Source organism: Diadema setosum, chromosome 22 (assembly GCF_964275005.1).
Source record: "Diadema setosum chromosome 22, eeDiaSeto1, whole genome shotgun sequence".
NCBI lineage: Eukaryota > Metazoa > Echinodermata > Echinoidea > Diadematoida > Diadematidae > Diadema > Diadema setosum.
In genome coordinates, this window is record NC_092706.1 from 5,511,397 (window position 1) to 5,527,805 (window position 16,409).

General features: G+C 39.3%; 1 protein-coding gene across 1 annotated transcript in view; it reads left to right on the plus strand.

The window, feature by feature from the left end:
• LOC140245572 (uncharacterized) overlaps window positions 1–16,116 on the plus strand; it is a 28,692-nt gene extending 12,576 nt beyond the window's left edge. The window contains exons 7-12 of the mRNA XM_072325137.1: window positions 968–1,160; window positions 11,397–11,566; window positions 12,541–12,678; window positions 12,920–12,998; window positions 14,926–14,996; window positions 15,892–16,116. Coding sequence (XP_072181238.1) covers window positions 968–1,160; window positions 11,397–11,566; window positions 12,541–12,678; window positions 12,920–12,998; window positions 14,926–14,996; window positions 15,892–16,116 — 876 coding nt within the window. The remainder of the gene's footprint in view (window positions 1–967; window positions 1,161–11,396; window positions 11,567–12,540; window positions 12,679–12,919; window positions 12,999–14,925; window positions 14,997–15,891) is intronic.
• Window positions 16,117–16,409: the final 293 nt, after the last annotated feature.

Here is a 16,409-nt window from a genome sequence, read left to right on the forward strand (position 1 = left end):
CATTGTAAGATACTGTATAGGTATTCCATGATAAGAGTTAATTGTATAGGCGTATTGGAGTATGTTAGAACAGTTTGTTTTATTTTTGTTTTTATTTATTTATTTATTTATTTATTTATTTATTTGTTTATTTATTTATCTATTTATTTATTTATTTATTTATTTATTTATTTATTTATTTATTTATTTATTTATCTTTTGATAATACTCTGCTTTGAAAAGTCGACTGTGTATTGATTTAACCATTATAATGCCATGGGATGATGATATACTTCTTTTCTTCCGAGCCAGTAAACAATGTAATGTGTGTCTGTGTGTGTCCGTGTGTGTGTGTTCCATCACTTGAACTTTTTTTCATTGTTCACACACACACACACAAACACACACACACACACAAACACACACACACACAAACACACACATTTTTCTTTTATGATATTCTTTATTTGAATTTCATTCAATATGAGGCACAATGTTCACAATGAAATAAAGATGAAGAAAAATAAGCAGCTGTATTTTTTCTCTCTTGTGCTACTAAATCATATCTTTTAAAGACATTTATACAGTACAATATATTTTGTGGGGATTGTTTTTCCAAATTGTACCGTGTGTTTAAAAAATGGCATAAAATTCTGCATGAACCTCGGATAAAGAAAGTTACTTGATCAACTTAATCACGCCATTTGCTTCATTACACAAACACTTGTGTTGTTGAAGGATGCTTTTTTTTACATACTTTTTTTGTAGAGCATACCTATATACACAAAAATTAGATAAAATGCCGCATAATTCTTAGAAAAAAAGGCTATCTTGATCAACGTAATCAAATTAATCAATATCTACTTCATTAATACACATGTACATACACAAAGTTCTGCAACTGGATAGCATATCAATATGTTTTTACGGTCACGTGGTTATATATACGATCCCTGACAGGTATTTAACTCATTGTATCGTATATCAGGTTGGCGTTGGTGGGCAAGTGTTTTCAGAAGGCACACGATGTCTGCAAATTCCCGCCAATACCGCCATGGCATTCCGTATGCACGATTTACATATCAGGGCTGACCAAACCATGCAGATTCTTCTGCTTCCTGGCAGTGAGGGCGGTTTCGAGAAAATGGAACTGAAATCGACTGGAGGTCATGATATTAAGAGTAAGTGAACTTTTCCCTGCTTTATGCCTCCTTATAATACATACCAGCGGTACCTCTTTCGTATTCATTGTCGGAAATGAAATAGTATTAAATGAATGAAATGAAATGAATATCTTCCTCCTGATATTGAGACGCTCAGGGGGAAATAGCCGAATTGATATGTTAAGGTATACTTTTCTACGCTTGTCCATTGACTCAGAGGTGTATAGTGAGACAGCTTTTCGGTCTATTAGATTCACCCTCTCCATTACTCCCAATTTGGAATCCAGTTCGTAATACATGTATAGGTTGTTTTCACTCACTTAAGTTACTATAAATCTAGGACAATTTTTGTTTTTTCGGTATACCAGGGCCGTAAATAGTTCAACGATATTGTTTTTCATGTCTAAAGGGGAAGTCTGTATACCTGTCAAAAATTAGTCTAAAAAGAAAGAAAAAAAATCATTAGGGTTACCTCTGTTACCTTTCTTTGTAGACAACAAAATTGCATGGTCTGGAATTTAACTTTAAAGATATACCCTTTCCTATATCATGTTTATGACGGGTTTTATTTAATTTCTGCAAAAAGATTATTATGTTCAAAGTATAGTTTTCCTGATGACATTTGACATTTCAAAGAAGCTGTAGTGGCAGCAGAGACAATTTGTAATAATATCACACATTGTATACGATCTCTACTAGGAATTAAAGAGTAACGACGACATAAAGAGTTTCTATGAAAATTAACAGAAATATTCATGTTTCCCATTTGAGGCATTGCAGGATTAGTAAAATATATCTCAGCATCAAGAAAATCATTGAATATAGTATGTGTTTGATAGCATCGACTTCAACGTTTATTTATTTCTATTTATATGACAAGTGCGCTGCTATTGGAAAAAAAATCTGAAGTTAAAATGTGAAAAAGGCATTTATCTATATTTTTAGTTCACACATACAATATGAAATATGTGCATATAAATGTATATACTGTATATATATATATATATATATATATATATATATATATTATATATATAATTATATAGGCCTACATACATACAAACATACATACATGATGTTATATGACAGCTCGGCACTGACTTCTTTTTTTTTTTTCTTCTTCTTCTTCTTTTTGTCTGGTAGCACTATCGGGCCACTACAATCTTTATATTTGAAAATCAAAAACGTGATGCAATGTCAGTAATGAGCTTCTGGAGTTACACAGTAACATAATTATTATGTTAGATGAGCAAATTTTAGCTGATATCAAATTAGGGAGATGGCAGATGCCACTTTTCCAGTAAGCGCCCGCTTTAATAGCAGTATTCTATTATACCGCTTATTGTGATATTTCGAAAATACTTTATAATGTCCAGTAGAAAGTGTTGTCAAGTTTTCTTTTCACGGGATGTAAATCTTTTAGAGATTCCAGGGCAATGTGGAATGGTTCAAAATGCCACTTTTTTCTGGGCATGTTGAATAAAATCTCAATCCCAAATATCTCGTCATGCAGAAAAGAAACGCAAGTCGCCTGCTAAAATGAAAATGGCGGATTCAAGAATGCAGATCTTGGCTGACTCTTATCCACATTACCTGGCTTTTGGAGTGGGAGCGGCAGCGGCAAAGCTGCCGGAATTCTCCTTAGCCTCTACAGAACCACTTTCCCTGGATACTGGACTGCTACTTTCAGGTATTGTTATTCCACTGATATAAGCTGTACTTGAGGGGAATTGTTGTTCCAATGTTTCTCTGTGTGGTATCGAGTCCACCGACTTGGATTGAAGAAAACATGCTGATAAATAATATATTTATATGAGTTTATCATGCTCTGTCCTTATTCTAGAGCTGCCTACTGATAAATGATATACATAATTATTAATAGATATAATCCGTTCAGTACAGGAAAGTAAAGGCCAGCATATTAAGTTTATGGGCATTTCAGAATTCAGTATGGAACGGGATAGGCTGCAAGGAGCTGAATCTGTTTGTCTTGTAGACTTCATTTTTTTTTTCTTTTTAGCATATGAAATAAAATGAATTCCAATTTGACATTTGATATTAATAGTAGACAAATTCCCATTCACAAGATTATACATTTACTCAGACCGCGTTAATCTAGCGCTGAAATTCGAACCAAAAGCGAACCAAACCATTCAAAGACGTACCATACCATGTCAGATTAGTTCGAGCGCTCTGTGGAGCGCTATTTGGACGCTAGTCAGAGGGAGTTTGTTGAACCCACAATGTAGAATGTAGAAAACATGTAGAACATTGCCCACGTAATGTAGAAATTGAACAGCGCCCATAAATGTTGATGCGCCACATGCACTGAATTAAATGTAAAAAAAAAATCATTCGCAAACGTCGACCACTAATCGGAGATCTAAAGGCCGTGTCACTCCTTTCCGGGCATGCTATACGCGGGCTTGTTGTGTGTGGGGATTTTCGAGGATAGCGGAAATTTCTGAGGACGTACAAGGATTTGGGCGAGTCAGTGTATGTGTCTTACTTGCTGGACGCGTTCTACTTAAATTCTACTTGCGGGTATACAGTGTGACCTGTGTACCAGTCGCGTGTGTGCTGACAACTCAGTGAAGAAATTCCTCTGAAGGAATGGCAGAAATCCCACAGAATGTCATTATCTTGGCTGCATACGGGACTGCTAGGTACCTGCGTGGGAGTTGCCTGCGAGGTGCTGTCGCTACGGACCTCCTACTGGCGTTGTGCGTGGACCTCTCCGGGCATCCCCGCGACTCACCCGGAAAAAGTTTTGGTCATGCTCAAAACTTGGCTGCGGTTAAATGGGACTTGCGTGGGCACCTCCGGGCAACTATAGGCGAGATACGCGCTAGGCACTGTCTAGTGCGGACCAACTGCGGAGGGCTCCGGGTAGCAAAGTTGTTTCCCCGTAAGTCAAGGCGCAAAACTTCCCCACACACAGTATGACAATGCCTTGAGCATGCTCAAAACTTGTTCCGAGTGAGTCGTGGGGGTTCGCTCGCAGAGGTACACGCATAACACCAGTAGGAGACCCTTACCGGCAGCACCTCGCAGGCAACTTCAACGTAGGTACTTCTCAGTACCGGTAATACACGCAAGTAGAATGGCATGAGTCTAGCAGGTAATTAACACAAGTGCGAAACTCGCAAACATTCTTGTCCGCACGCGGAAAACCCTCCTCGCAACAAGCCCGTGTAGCTTGCCCGGAAAGGTGTGACACGGCCTGTAGAGAATTTCAACGTAGATTGCTTCATAGGGTGGTTTATAAGGAGCAGTTGTTGAAGTTTTGTTTCGCTGCTGTAAGGATCCGTGTTAAGCACGCGATCCCAAAATAAGGTACGCCTAATTGCGAAAAACAGCAGCAACAAAAAGCTCTTCAGAAAATTTTATGAAAAAAAAGAAATGAACTCACCGTATACAGATACTACAGCCGAAATAAACCACATAGAGTTAGGTGTACGTAATTTCTACATTTTTATTGTGTGGTTGATGTATGCAACTTTCTAACTACGTATAGTGGGCGTTTCTACATTATGTTTGTGGTTGAAATTTTCTACGGTTATGGGCGATTTCTACATTGTGGTTAATGTGTTTCTACATTTTGTGGACGCGTTTCTATATCTCTGGGTCCAACAGAGTCTCACACGTTTTGCAGCCAGAGCCGTACGGTATCTTCGGCCAACCAAGAAGATACTAGTAGGCACCATGTTGTGGAACAAGGGTGTGTATGCGCGCGCGGGCGCATGCAGCCACCTCATAACATTTTGTTAAGGCCCAGCCTCTCGCTAGAGCCCAGGGGAGCGCTTCGCTCGCTTCGCTCGCTTGTTTACAGCGAGAGGGCCTTAAAGGCATAATAATTATTTACCATTTGCAGATGAAACAAAAATCCAGCATTAGTGCTTTAGAATAGTTCTAAAATGTGAGTTAGGGATAGAAACAAGCACTGTCAAAATTTGAATCCGTATAATCGATGTTAAGTGTTGTTAAATACACAAAACGTGAACAATAGTTATAATAAAAATGTTTCCAGACTAAAACGTACACAGTTACGGTTTATTGAGAAAAACCTTGATATCTCCTTATATTTTAGGTTTTATTGCAAATAGTTCATACGGTAGGATGTTTTATGATACAACAGACCTACACATATGCATCAAATGTGATATCTTGAACATTTTTGAAATCACTGCTCCCAAAGGTAAACTGGACCTCTAATAAAGAGTTAACAGCCACCGTGCGCTTGCCAGCCTCTCGGAATGGTAGGGTGGGTGTCGGGTGATGAGAGTTCTGTATTACGGTACATCGACCGGATTTGTGTCAGCATTGAATGCTAATGAAAAAGAAATAGATAAATTGTTCGAAGTTCAATAGAAATGTTTAAGAATTGTTGTCTGATTTTTTTTTTTTTAATATGAATACTCAGTAATGTATCAGTGTATTGGAGATCTTTCAAAATTGGTTTCAATATTATGATTCCCAGATTCATTGTTACAACAGTAATGATTTACTCTTTCATCAAATACCAATGATGGATCCAGATGGGGTGCACTGGGCGGGAGCCCCTTTATTTTTTTGTTTAAACAAATGCTATAAAAAACAAAGAAAAAGTGGAGGGGGAGCGTGCGCCGCCTGTAATTTTGTAAAGGTGCCCCTGCCCTTTGCAGAATCCCCAGGTCCGCCTCTTACATAATTGATTATTATTTTGTGGTCCGTTATTTCCGTAGGGAACCCAATCAATTTCCCACACAGAACAATGAACTTGGAATTTACATACTTAATATCATATACCGGAGCCCCTTTTAAATCAAATCAAATCAAACTTTTTTTTTTTTTTTTTTGGTATTGTTGTCCTTACGTTAACGTGCCAACTACCGGTCTTTATCAGTTATGTTTTACATGAATCATAGTTCACTTATTGCGTATTCATTGCTGAACTTTTCGGTTATATTGTCAGCTGTTATGTTTTTGCCAATCAATCTACGGGATCCCCTGCTCCAAGATGTTTATGGAAAGTCGCATATAAAATTACATCATTTTATTCGCAGTTTACTGCATAGTATGGATTTCGTGTGAAATGAATCAATTGCTTCCTTTTCAGTTCCCTTTGTAAAGGTTTTTTAGTTGAAGGATGGAACAGTACAAGTCTGATACGAGTGCAGAAGAAAAATGGAAAATATTATGTAAATTTAGGGTGGGTTATCAATCTAATAGAGGAATGATGTGGATGAGAGAAAAAGGAGAAAGGTGTGACGAGTTAAAATCAATAAATGACTAGTTTGATTACAAACTGGACATTGAAATTTGTCAAGACTAACAAATTAGGTCATCCGTTTAATGCGTGATTTGGAGGATTTACCATGTCACTAAAATGTTCATCAAAGAATGATTTTGTAAGAAAAAGAGAGAAATGAATCTACTCGAGCCAGGAATCAAATCTGGTATCGAAAGCAAGATAAGCAAAGGTTCTGACCGTAAATCATAAATACAGAAATATCACACAAAACCTCCCTAAACTATACATACAATTAAGCTTATCAATTGTACTTTATCTACACAGATGCTTTATTGTACGTTGCACAACAGGCATGTTCTATATTCTAATGTTGAAAACCCCAGAACTGCCGAGTACTATTTCACTTTTGAGCAAGACGCAAGAGCAGCAAGCAATGCTGTAGAGTCGGCAATTAGCTAGCATGGATTATTACACAGCATTAGCGCTGTCAGTGGCGTACCGTGGGTCAAGACATTGGGGGGCACCTCATGGCAGCAACATCAGAATTGCATGACGTAACAATTGAATGCGAGCGAGCGGAGCGAGCGAGCTTGAAAATTTTGACATTTTACAGTCCCCAAACTGCCGTTTGTAGCTATATATAATAATATATGTATGTATATATACATATACATATATGTATGTATATATATATATATATATATATATATTTGCTTTGGAAATTAAGGGGGTTGCACCGGGCGCAACTGCTGGCAGTTGCTGGCAGTAACATCACGAGAATGGCATAACGATTAAATGCGAGCGAGCGAAGCGAGCGAGCTTGAAAATTTTGACATTACAGTCCCCAAACTGCCGTTTGTAGCTATATTTTTTCGCTTTGGAAATTCGGGGGGGGGGGCGCACCGGGTGCAACTGCTGGCAATTACTGGCAGTAATATCAGGAGAATGGCATATAATGGTTAAATGCGAGCGAGCGAAGCGAGCGAGCTTGAAAATTTTGACATCTTTTTATGTTCCCAAAACTGCCGTTTTTAGGTATATTTTTTTCGCTCTGGAAATTAAGGGGAGGGGGCGCATCGGGCGCAACTGCTGGCAATTACTGACAGCAACATCGGGAGAATTGCATAGCGATTGAATGCGAGCGAGCGAAGCGAGCGAGCTTGAAAATTTTGACATTTTACAGTCCCAAAACTGCCGTTTGTAGCTATATTTTTTCGCTCTGGAAATAAAGGAGAGGGGGCGCACCAGGCGCAACTGCTGGCAATCACTGACAGCAACATCCGGAGAATTGCATAACGATTAAATGCGAGCGAGCGAAGCGAGCGAGCTTGAAATTTTGACATTTTATAGTCCCAAAACTGCCATTTTTAGCTATATTTTTTCTCTTTCGAAATTAAGGGGAGGGCCTGGGCGCACCGGGCGCAACTGTTGGCAATTACTGACAGCAACATCAGGAGAATTGCATAGCCATTAAATGCGAGCGAGCGAAGCGAGCGAGCTTGAAAATTTTGACATTTTACAGTCCCAAAACTGCCGTTTGTAGCTATATTTTTTTCGCTTTGGAAATTAAGGGGAGGGGCGCACCGGGCGCAACTGCTGGCAATTACTTACTGCAACATCAGGAGAATGGCATAACGATTAAATGCGAGCGAGCGAGCTTGAAAATTTTTGACATTTTACAGTCCCCAAACTGCCGTTTGTAGCTATATTTTTTCGCTTTGGAAATTAAGGGGAGGGGACGCACCGGGCGCAACTGCTGGCAATTACTGACAGCAGCATCAGGAGAATTGCATAACGATTAAATGCGAGCGAGCGAAGCGAGCGAGCTTGAAAATTTTGACATTTTACAGTCCAAAAACTGTCGTTTGTAGCTACATATATATTTTTTCGCTTTGGAGGGAGGGGGCGCCCGGTGCGACCCTTGGATCCGCCACTGGTAGTCAAGGATGTCGGTTTATATTCATGATTGGGGGAGGTATGACCAGCGAGGGGGCGTCGAAGTGATTAAGCGGGAGAAGGATGTCCAAAATCTGCACTTTATATAGAGCACCCCCTAATTTGTTTGTGTTTGTAAGTGTGTGTGTTTCATATAGATGGAAAAGTTAGGAAATAGCCAAGGTCAAGTCTTATTATTGGCAATGCAAGGCATTTTAATATAGACTAGTATGTAAAGCAACACTGCAAAATCAATGATCAAGCTTTGATAGCAAATGTGAACAACCTATCAAACATCACATTGCGCAACATTGCTGCGACTCTTTTTGCCATTCCGATGTTCTGAGTACCGCTGCGTACATCCTGCTTGTATTCAAAATGCCAACCAGGAACCACACTGAATCACAATCTTTTGTCGTCTCCGGGCTTTTTGAACAATGTTTCACTATAATACCTCTTTAATTATATGGTTAAAAGAAATCTTAGAAAAATATCTTTTTTCTTGATCATCCTTTCATGTCGATTTCAAAAGCAGTTTACTAACCCTTGAATTACCATTTTGGTAGTTTTTTTTTTCTTTTTTTCTTTTTTTTTCTTTTTTTTTTACCAGCGGATTGGGGGGGGGGGGCACGTGCCCCCCCCCCCCATGCCCCCCCCCCCCGTAGTTACGCCACTGAGCGCTGTGCATATCAATATTGCGCTGCATCAGCGATTTTCTCGAAGTTGGTCCCCAACATGGCGTCCTGTAGTCACGTGGAGGGCTCTTGACCAATTATAAGGCAAATGATCTGAAACCGGGTTGGCCGAACTCTCTCGATTTTTCTTTATTTACGGCTCTGTTTTCAGCAATAAGGTCATGCCACTGGGCAATGTACACTACAGTCTACGACTCACGACTATACAACCATGAGACCTCGTCGTACGACGTCACAGTCTTGCCAGTTTCCAGTCGCACGACAGGGTCTTAGCGTCAGTCGTAGAGATTTGACATGTTGAATTTCTACGACCGGTCGTGGGCTTTCAGTCATTCACAATGCAGTAAAATGCAAGCGCACACAGTGCGCACTGCGCACGCTTTAATACTCATTGTTAAATGTACTGGGCCCCGTTGCAAGAAAGTTGCAATCAATTGCAAATAATTGCTAATTTTGAAACAACCATTCTGATTGGCTCAGGGTCTGCCGTATTAAGGAGACATGCATGCAACAATGATTTTGATAAAACGCAAAGTTTCTAGCAACGGGGCCCTGAACACAGAACAGTCGTAAGCCTACTCGTAAGGTCTGATCGTATAGTGTGCGTTGGCAGGTCGTAGGAGTCGTACAGTGTGCGGCGGGTTTTAGACCCAGTAGTACGACTGGAAACTAGTAAGGCTGGTGACGTCACACCTCCGGTCTTATAGGCTGCGGTCACAACTCAGAACGGCGACCGACCGATTTGTACTCTACTCGGTCGCCGCTGAAATTTTGGCCCCGCTCAGCAGTTTTTGGAGATGTCGAGCAGGCTATAAAACCGCAGCCATGCCCGATCGATACTCTGTCGATTTCTCGTCGGTCACCGGTCGATTTTAGGTTAAAAATCTGCGAAATATGGGGATTTCTCCGCACAGAGGCTTAGCAGTCACGGAGCGATGCCCCATTGGCAACTAAACGATGTCCCACCGGCCACCGGCCGACTTTTACGAAATTGCTCAGCGACTGACGGGTGATCAATAGGTCATCTGCCGGTGTCCCGTAGGCGTACCGGCGGGTGCGAGCTACCTGGGTTTATTCGTATACCTATATGATTTGTGATTTGATAATTAATTGATTAATTAATTAATCAAGATAAAACTCGAGGCAAAAGATTTAAGAGTTAAAATTACCAACCTCCAAACCTCAGCTTTGTGAAACCACAGATAAGTAGAAATTAGGATATCAAACAAAAGGGAGGAAAACCAAAGATGGAACAAAGATTATAATATATTGGAATTTTTCAAAAAATCTTGATTTACTTCTTATGTTTTACAGTAATTTTTCATTCCTATCTGACTTCATATTTTCATTTCCCCATCTCTTGTCATTCATTACCTCTTCATTTAATAGGCCTTTAATAAATGATAAGATAACCAAACTATTACTACGTCTACATATCGACATTAACTTTCAGCTTTCATCTCTTTTGGCCCAAAGAGGTTGTCCCTGTCTTCCATGTCCCTCATCTTGATGTTAAGAAGCTGAGATGTCGGTGGAGTTTCCTCGCCTCTATCCCTCCCCCTGCTTCTTCCGCATTGCCCTGGTTCCTCTTTCCCATGTTGTCCCTGGTTTCCTTCGGTGCTTCTGTCATTTTTATCTTTATTATCTTTTGTCCCTAAATCGCTCGACGGCGACCGCTCGATCTATTTCCTTGTTTTTTCTTCTGTGCTTTTGTCATTATTGTGTCTATTATTTTTGTTCTCTAAACCGCTCGGCGGGTACCTCTCGATTAGGTCAGTGCCTGGGCAGTTGCCGCTCGGACACCGGGCGTATTTCAGGCAGCGAGTGAAAACTGGTCGGGTGCCACTAAAAATTTAACTCCGCGTTAAAACTTCAGCAGCGACCGACCGATGCCCTAAAAACCAGTGGTGCCTGGTCGGTCTTCGGTCGATCGTTGTCCGACCAAAATTGGCTAAAAACTTGCCGAAGGGTCGCCGAGCAGGCTGATTTTTTTTTTTTTTGGTTTTTTTTTTGATTTTTTTTTTTTTTTTTTTGGGGGGGGGGGGGGGGGGGCTTGTGACCGTAAGACCGGTCTGATCAATAGTGTGCATCGGGCTTTACGCTCATTCTTCTCACGCCAACTTCTCGCATTCGGTAAGGTACTTGTACACTATGGGCACAACGGGAAGTGGTCCACTTTTGGCTCTGTATCGTTTGGTACTGATAATTGCTCCAGCATGAGTTTCCTATGGAAACCTGCCTGAGTATATTCAGGACTCGTCTTCAATGGGTTAAGGAGCATTCGAGCTGTCCTCTGGCTCGGGTATGGTACGGTCAAAGAGATGGCACGGTCCGCTTTAGGAGAGCGCTCGAACGCACCGAAAACATGATGCAGCTTTTTCTGTACGCTTGCCTATTTAGAAGCAGAAGCAGAAGTAGAAGAAGATCCAGGAAGAGAGTTGTGGAATGAAATCACAGAAGGAATGGAGGCCATCTTCGATCTACCAGACGACGGACTGAGTGTCATAAGAAAGTCTCTTATTGAGCTAATGACGACGCCACTTGACAAGCTGAATGACATGGTAAGATGTGCTCTGCGTGTAAAATCCAGGTGTTTTCAGTAGACTATATACTGTAGGGTCCTAGTAAAACTGAGTTAAAATATTGCAGAAGTGTTTGATAATAGTGTTTGATAATTCTCCATTGGTCAGTGTATAGCACAGATAACCAAGAAGGCAACTTACTGCAACTGGTACCTAACATCAGTTCATGTTTTGGTATTTCTCTTGTTTGTCATCATTCATCTCATTTAAAGTCATGTAGAAGCTTTCAGTCTTGAATTGACATCATCTGTAAAATTTGCGTGATTTTATGTAAACCTGCATGGTGAAGCATATCCAGTCCATGGTGGTATGTCAACAGTGGCTAGAATAAACCAAATGCAAATTTCGGGCGCCGGAACATTTTGTTTGTTTGTTTTTTTCATCTTCTAGAAAAAAAACTGCATCCCGCAAGAAAACTTGATTTTAAAGTCTAACAGGGCTCGTACGCTTATGCCAGCTGCAACAGAGATATAGCTATCGATACTTGTTTTCTTCAACCTTACTTGATCGATCATATCAGACAAAATGTGCATAAAATTATGAACAGAAACCCGCTGATGAGAAACTCAAATACATGTAGCTGCAATGAGGTGTATAGGATTTTCCTTCACCCTTTAGGTGCCAGAGACTTGGAACAGGGTGTACAAAACTTTTGGGTTTTGTCTACCGATGGCACTCGGAACACACGATGGGGAAATTCCATTTCGTCACCGTTCACTAGAGCTTTGGTTCCTTCAAAAACTAGACACTTCAAAGACCCAATTCATTTACTTAGTATACGATAATCTAAAGGGGATGCCTTTGTTATTTTTACGCGTCACCGTTTGAAGTCTTCTATTCTTCTATTCTTCGTCAAACGAGGAGTATGTTCAAAGCATCGATGCAATATGACAGCAAAATTTTGCTTTTCATCAATGCAAATGAATCTGTTTTGTTTCATCACACTTTCTCAGCTTCAGTCGGCTGTTAACCATCTCATCGTTGGCGATGAATGTTCGAAGGTGTCATGTGCTGCTCTGGATGAGATGCTCGGAGGAGTCAGTCTCAACGCCCACAAGGATCTCCTGAGAGTGGCGGGATTTGTATTTGGGGTGAGAATCTATCCTCAGTATATATTACACAGCCCCCCCCCCCCCCATTACCTATATCCAATCAATGTATAGTGTTCCGAAATATCTGAATAATAATTCCGTTCTTCTTGTGAAGTATAGAATTAAAATGTACGATTACGGTGGCCGCTTTGAATTGAATTGAATTGAATGTAAACCAGAAAAAAAAAAAAAAACAGTGAACTAACAAAACCAAGGATTTCTTATTTTTTCGAATTCACAGGAAACGGAAGTGACGTATCCTGGTTCGGACAAGGATGGTGTGCTCAACTGTTTAGCTGACCTTCTGGATGTCATGGCCGGTGAGACTGCTCGAAGTTCCTTTCATCAATATCAGATATATTCTTCCATCTGACGACGAATATTCCGTATCGATAATACGATACAATGATTATGTATACGATACATTGTCATACAACACACAATGTCTAGTTATCGCCAGACGTAACGATTAGTTTAAAGTGTTGTTTATTATCAACTATTGAAACTGCAAAAGAAGTAATGAAATACATTGGACCATCAAAATCTGGTAAATAGTGCTTTATAGTATCTTTCCGGTGTTGCTTAAATTTAGTTAATTTGGCGCTGAATATCAACATTCCAGTGCCTGAAAATAATAGATATATTTATTATACGAATATATATATATATATATATTATATATATATATATATACATATACATATACATAATGTACACATCTCTATGTGTATGCGTGTATATGTATACATTATGCAAATCATATGCAAATCTTTTTCATTAAATCCTCCATGATATGTTGGGTTTTTTTCCTTAGCTATAGGTTTCGTTAACCTCAGGGTTCATCATCCACCCACCAATCATTCAATCACTGAATTCATTATTACGTAAAGAAGTGAGCCATCACAATCCTTGCTCAGCTGCATGCAGCACCAACTCTATGAAGCATATTCTCTACCATCCTCTGTTCCATTTCCCTTGTTAAGCGTGTAGGCATTCTCTCATTCTCTCTTTTTTCTTTCTTTCCTTCCATACTTTTCATCTATTCTGGCAAGTTGTGTCATGTTGTTGTGTTTCTTCTGTTTTGTCCCGTCCTGTCGTTTATCATATTTGTCACAAGTGTTTGTAAATAAGTAATTCATAAGTTTTATGAGTGGTTCACAATCTACAAGCTTCGCTTTTTAGTGGACCTCTCTATTCTTTCTTCCTTTTTTTTTTTTTCAACTGAAGCATGACTTTGTATTATTATCTTCTTTTTTTATGCCAGAATGCACTCTTATGTTTATTGATACCATTTATTAATTGCAAAGGCAAATGTTCTTTGTTTATGATGTAAAACCTGATTTATCTTGTGTTATGTTTTTGTTGAAAAAGAAAAAAAAAGGAAGAAGAATGAAAATAAATGAATTGAATTGAATCATAGAGAAGAGGTATATACACTTAAGGACATTGAAATGATATATATCATTACAGCGGTAACGAAAATGATGATAAAATGATCTGACAAAGATAATTACAGCGATGAAAACAAAAGAGAACTGCAGAGAAATTGGTACATGTTTTAGTTTCTCTTATAATATAGATTCGTGAAATATTCTTTTGGATGGCCTCGTTGAGAGAGAAGTAGGGCAATTGCAGATAGTTTGCTGTTCGACTGATAGAAGAATATTCTTTTATGCCTTAGAGTTGAAATCAATAAAGTCTTTTCTCTACATTATTTATTTTGCTCCATACTGATGTGCACACATAAAAAAAAAAAAAATTCTGATAGCCATTTCCTTACTATACCAGTTTCATCCATCTATTCGTTTAGAAGCCGTTATTTTGTCAAGCAGCGCCTGTTTTGTGGCGTATATGTCGCATGACGAATTTGGAGCTTGATAGACACTAAGCAATGTTTAAAACTTTGAGGGTAGAAAAAAAAAGTCTCATGTTTTATAAGACATCGGCAGAATAATGTTAAGCTCATAAATAATCTGTAAGATTATAAAGGGTTATATAAACTTATCGACAGTAATTGTTATAATATGACAGGAACAACAATAGGAAGTAAAAAAAAAATGATATAATCTTGATAGTGATATGCAACCCTCGGATAGTTTGCCCCTTCAGTGCTGCATTACTTTCTTCCAAAAGAGATTTGGCTGTTGGCCCAGTGCAGGTTCTGAAGTAACTCGATCCGAGTGCCCATGTACTGTGTCCACATTATTTTGAGTCTTGCCGTCTTCGTCCGTTTTCGTTTTCTTGTAGCTCTCGGTAAAGACCAGCGTGATAAGTTGCTGCAGTGCACAGAGAATGAGAGATCAGCATTAATGGAGATGGTAATACATATACTTTCTTATTCAAATTCATACAATTCTTCCGTCGAGATGTTTTCATTGCAACTGATTGATAAATTGCCCTACACCGACGTAAATAAGCACTGAATTGATCAGTGTTTTAGTAGTAGTCATGATAAAAAAATCATCGGCGTACATACTCGAGCAGGATACATACTGTGTTATGTTTGCCTCATATGGTGATATGTTTCTGGAAAGAAAAGAATGTCAAAGAGTTTTTTTTTAGTATAACACAATTGGCCTTTGTTATGGGAGTCTGCTTCCTTAAGAAGATGGAGGGTATAATGCGCAATGTACATCCGATGACTTGCAATATTCCTGAAGAAAGGGATAGAGAAGAATTTTCTTCATTTAGCTTGTTTTCGATAAACTGGGAGATCGTGAGCAACAGATCATAATGTTTATGGTTTAAATGAAAGTGAATCCATTAACATTATATGCAAATGCAAACCATGAAATCATTCATGGGTGGTCATGGAACAATATTGATGTCGACTGCGTGTTAATTCAAACTGTGATTTGAATATTTGTGAATAATTATGTGTGAAAGAGTCAACATCAACTACCTCGAAATGATAATGAGAAGCAACGCATTTTTTAAGATATCACGTATGGGATCAACGAATAAACCTTATCTACAGAGAGACTGTCTACTAGTGACTTTAAATGTATTTTGCACATTAGCTATGTCGTATTTTAGGTTCATCATTTCCACTGAAGAACATAATTCCGCTCGTACACCCATCTCGTAACAGCTTTCTCCAAAAAAAACAAACAAACAAACAAACAACTAAAAAAAAATCACCCCAAAAATGCAGCTTATTATACTTTGTAATTACTTTAGCGTGTATCTTTGATTCATTTTCATTGTCTTCAGCTTGCGGAGTCTATATCGGTAGACCCTCTTCCCCTGGATCCAACCCGGGTTACCGGTCTCACCCAGGAGTTCCCGCACGTGGAATCGCTGCTGGTCAGCGTCGGCTTACATCGTGAGAGAATGGATGAGAAGTGGTATCTCTGCCAGGGCAGCCAGCAGACTGGGGGCGAATCTGTTACTCCCGGTGAAATGCTGGCAGTGATTTTTGCTCTCTGGGGCCGGTAATCTAACTTAGTAAAGACCGATGGCAAGCTCAAAGGACAAGTCCACCTTCATATTTATACATACGGATTGAGAAAATGCAGCAATATTAGTAGAACACATCAGTGAAAGTTTGAGGAAAAATGGACAATCCGTTCAAAAGTTATGAATTTTTCAAGTATCTGCGCAGTCACTGCTGGATGAGAAGACTACTACAATGTATGACGTCACATGCGTACAACGATGTAAGGAAAATAAAAAGAGAATATCACAAAACTTTACTTTTTGAATAAAGTGCACATTTCTTCGACTTGTTA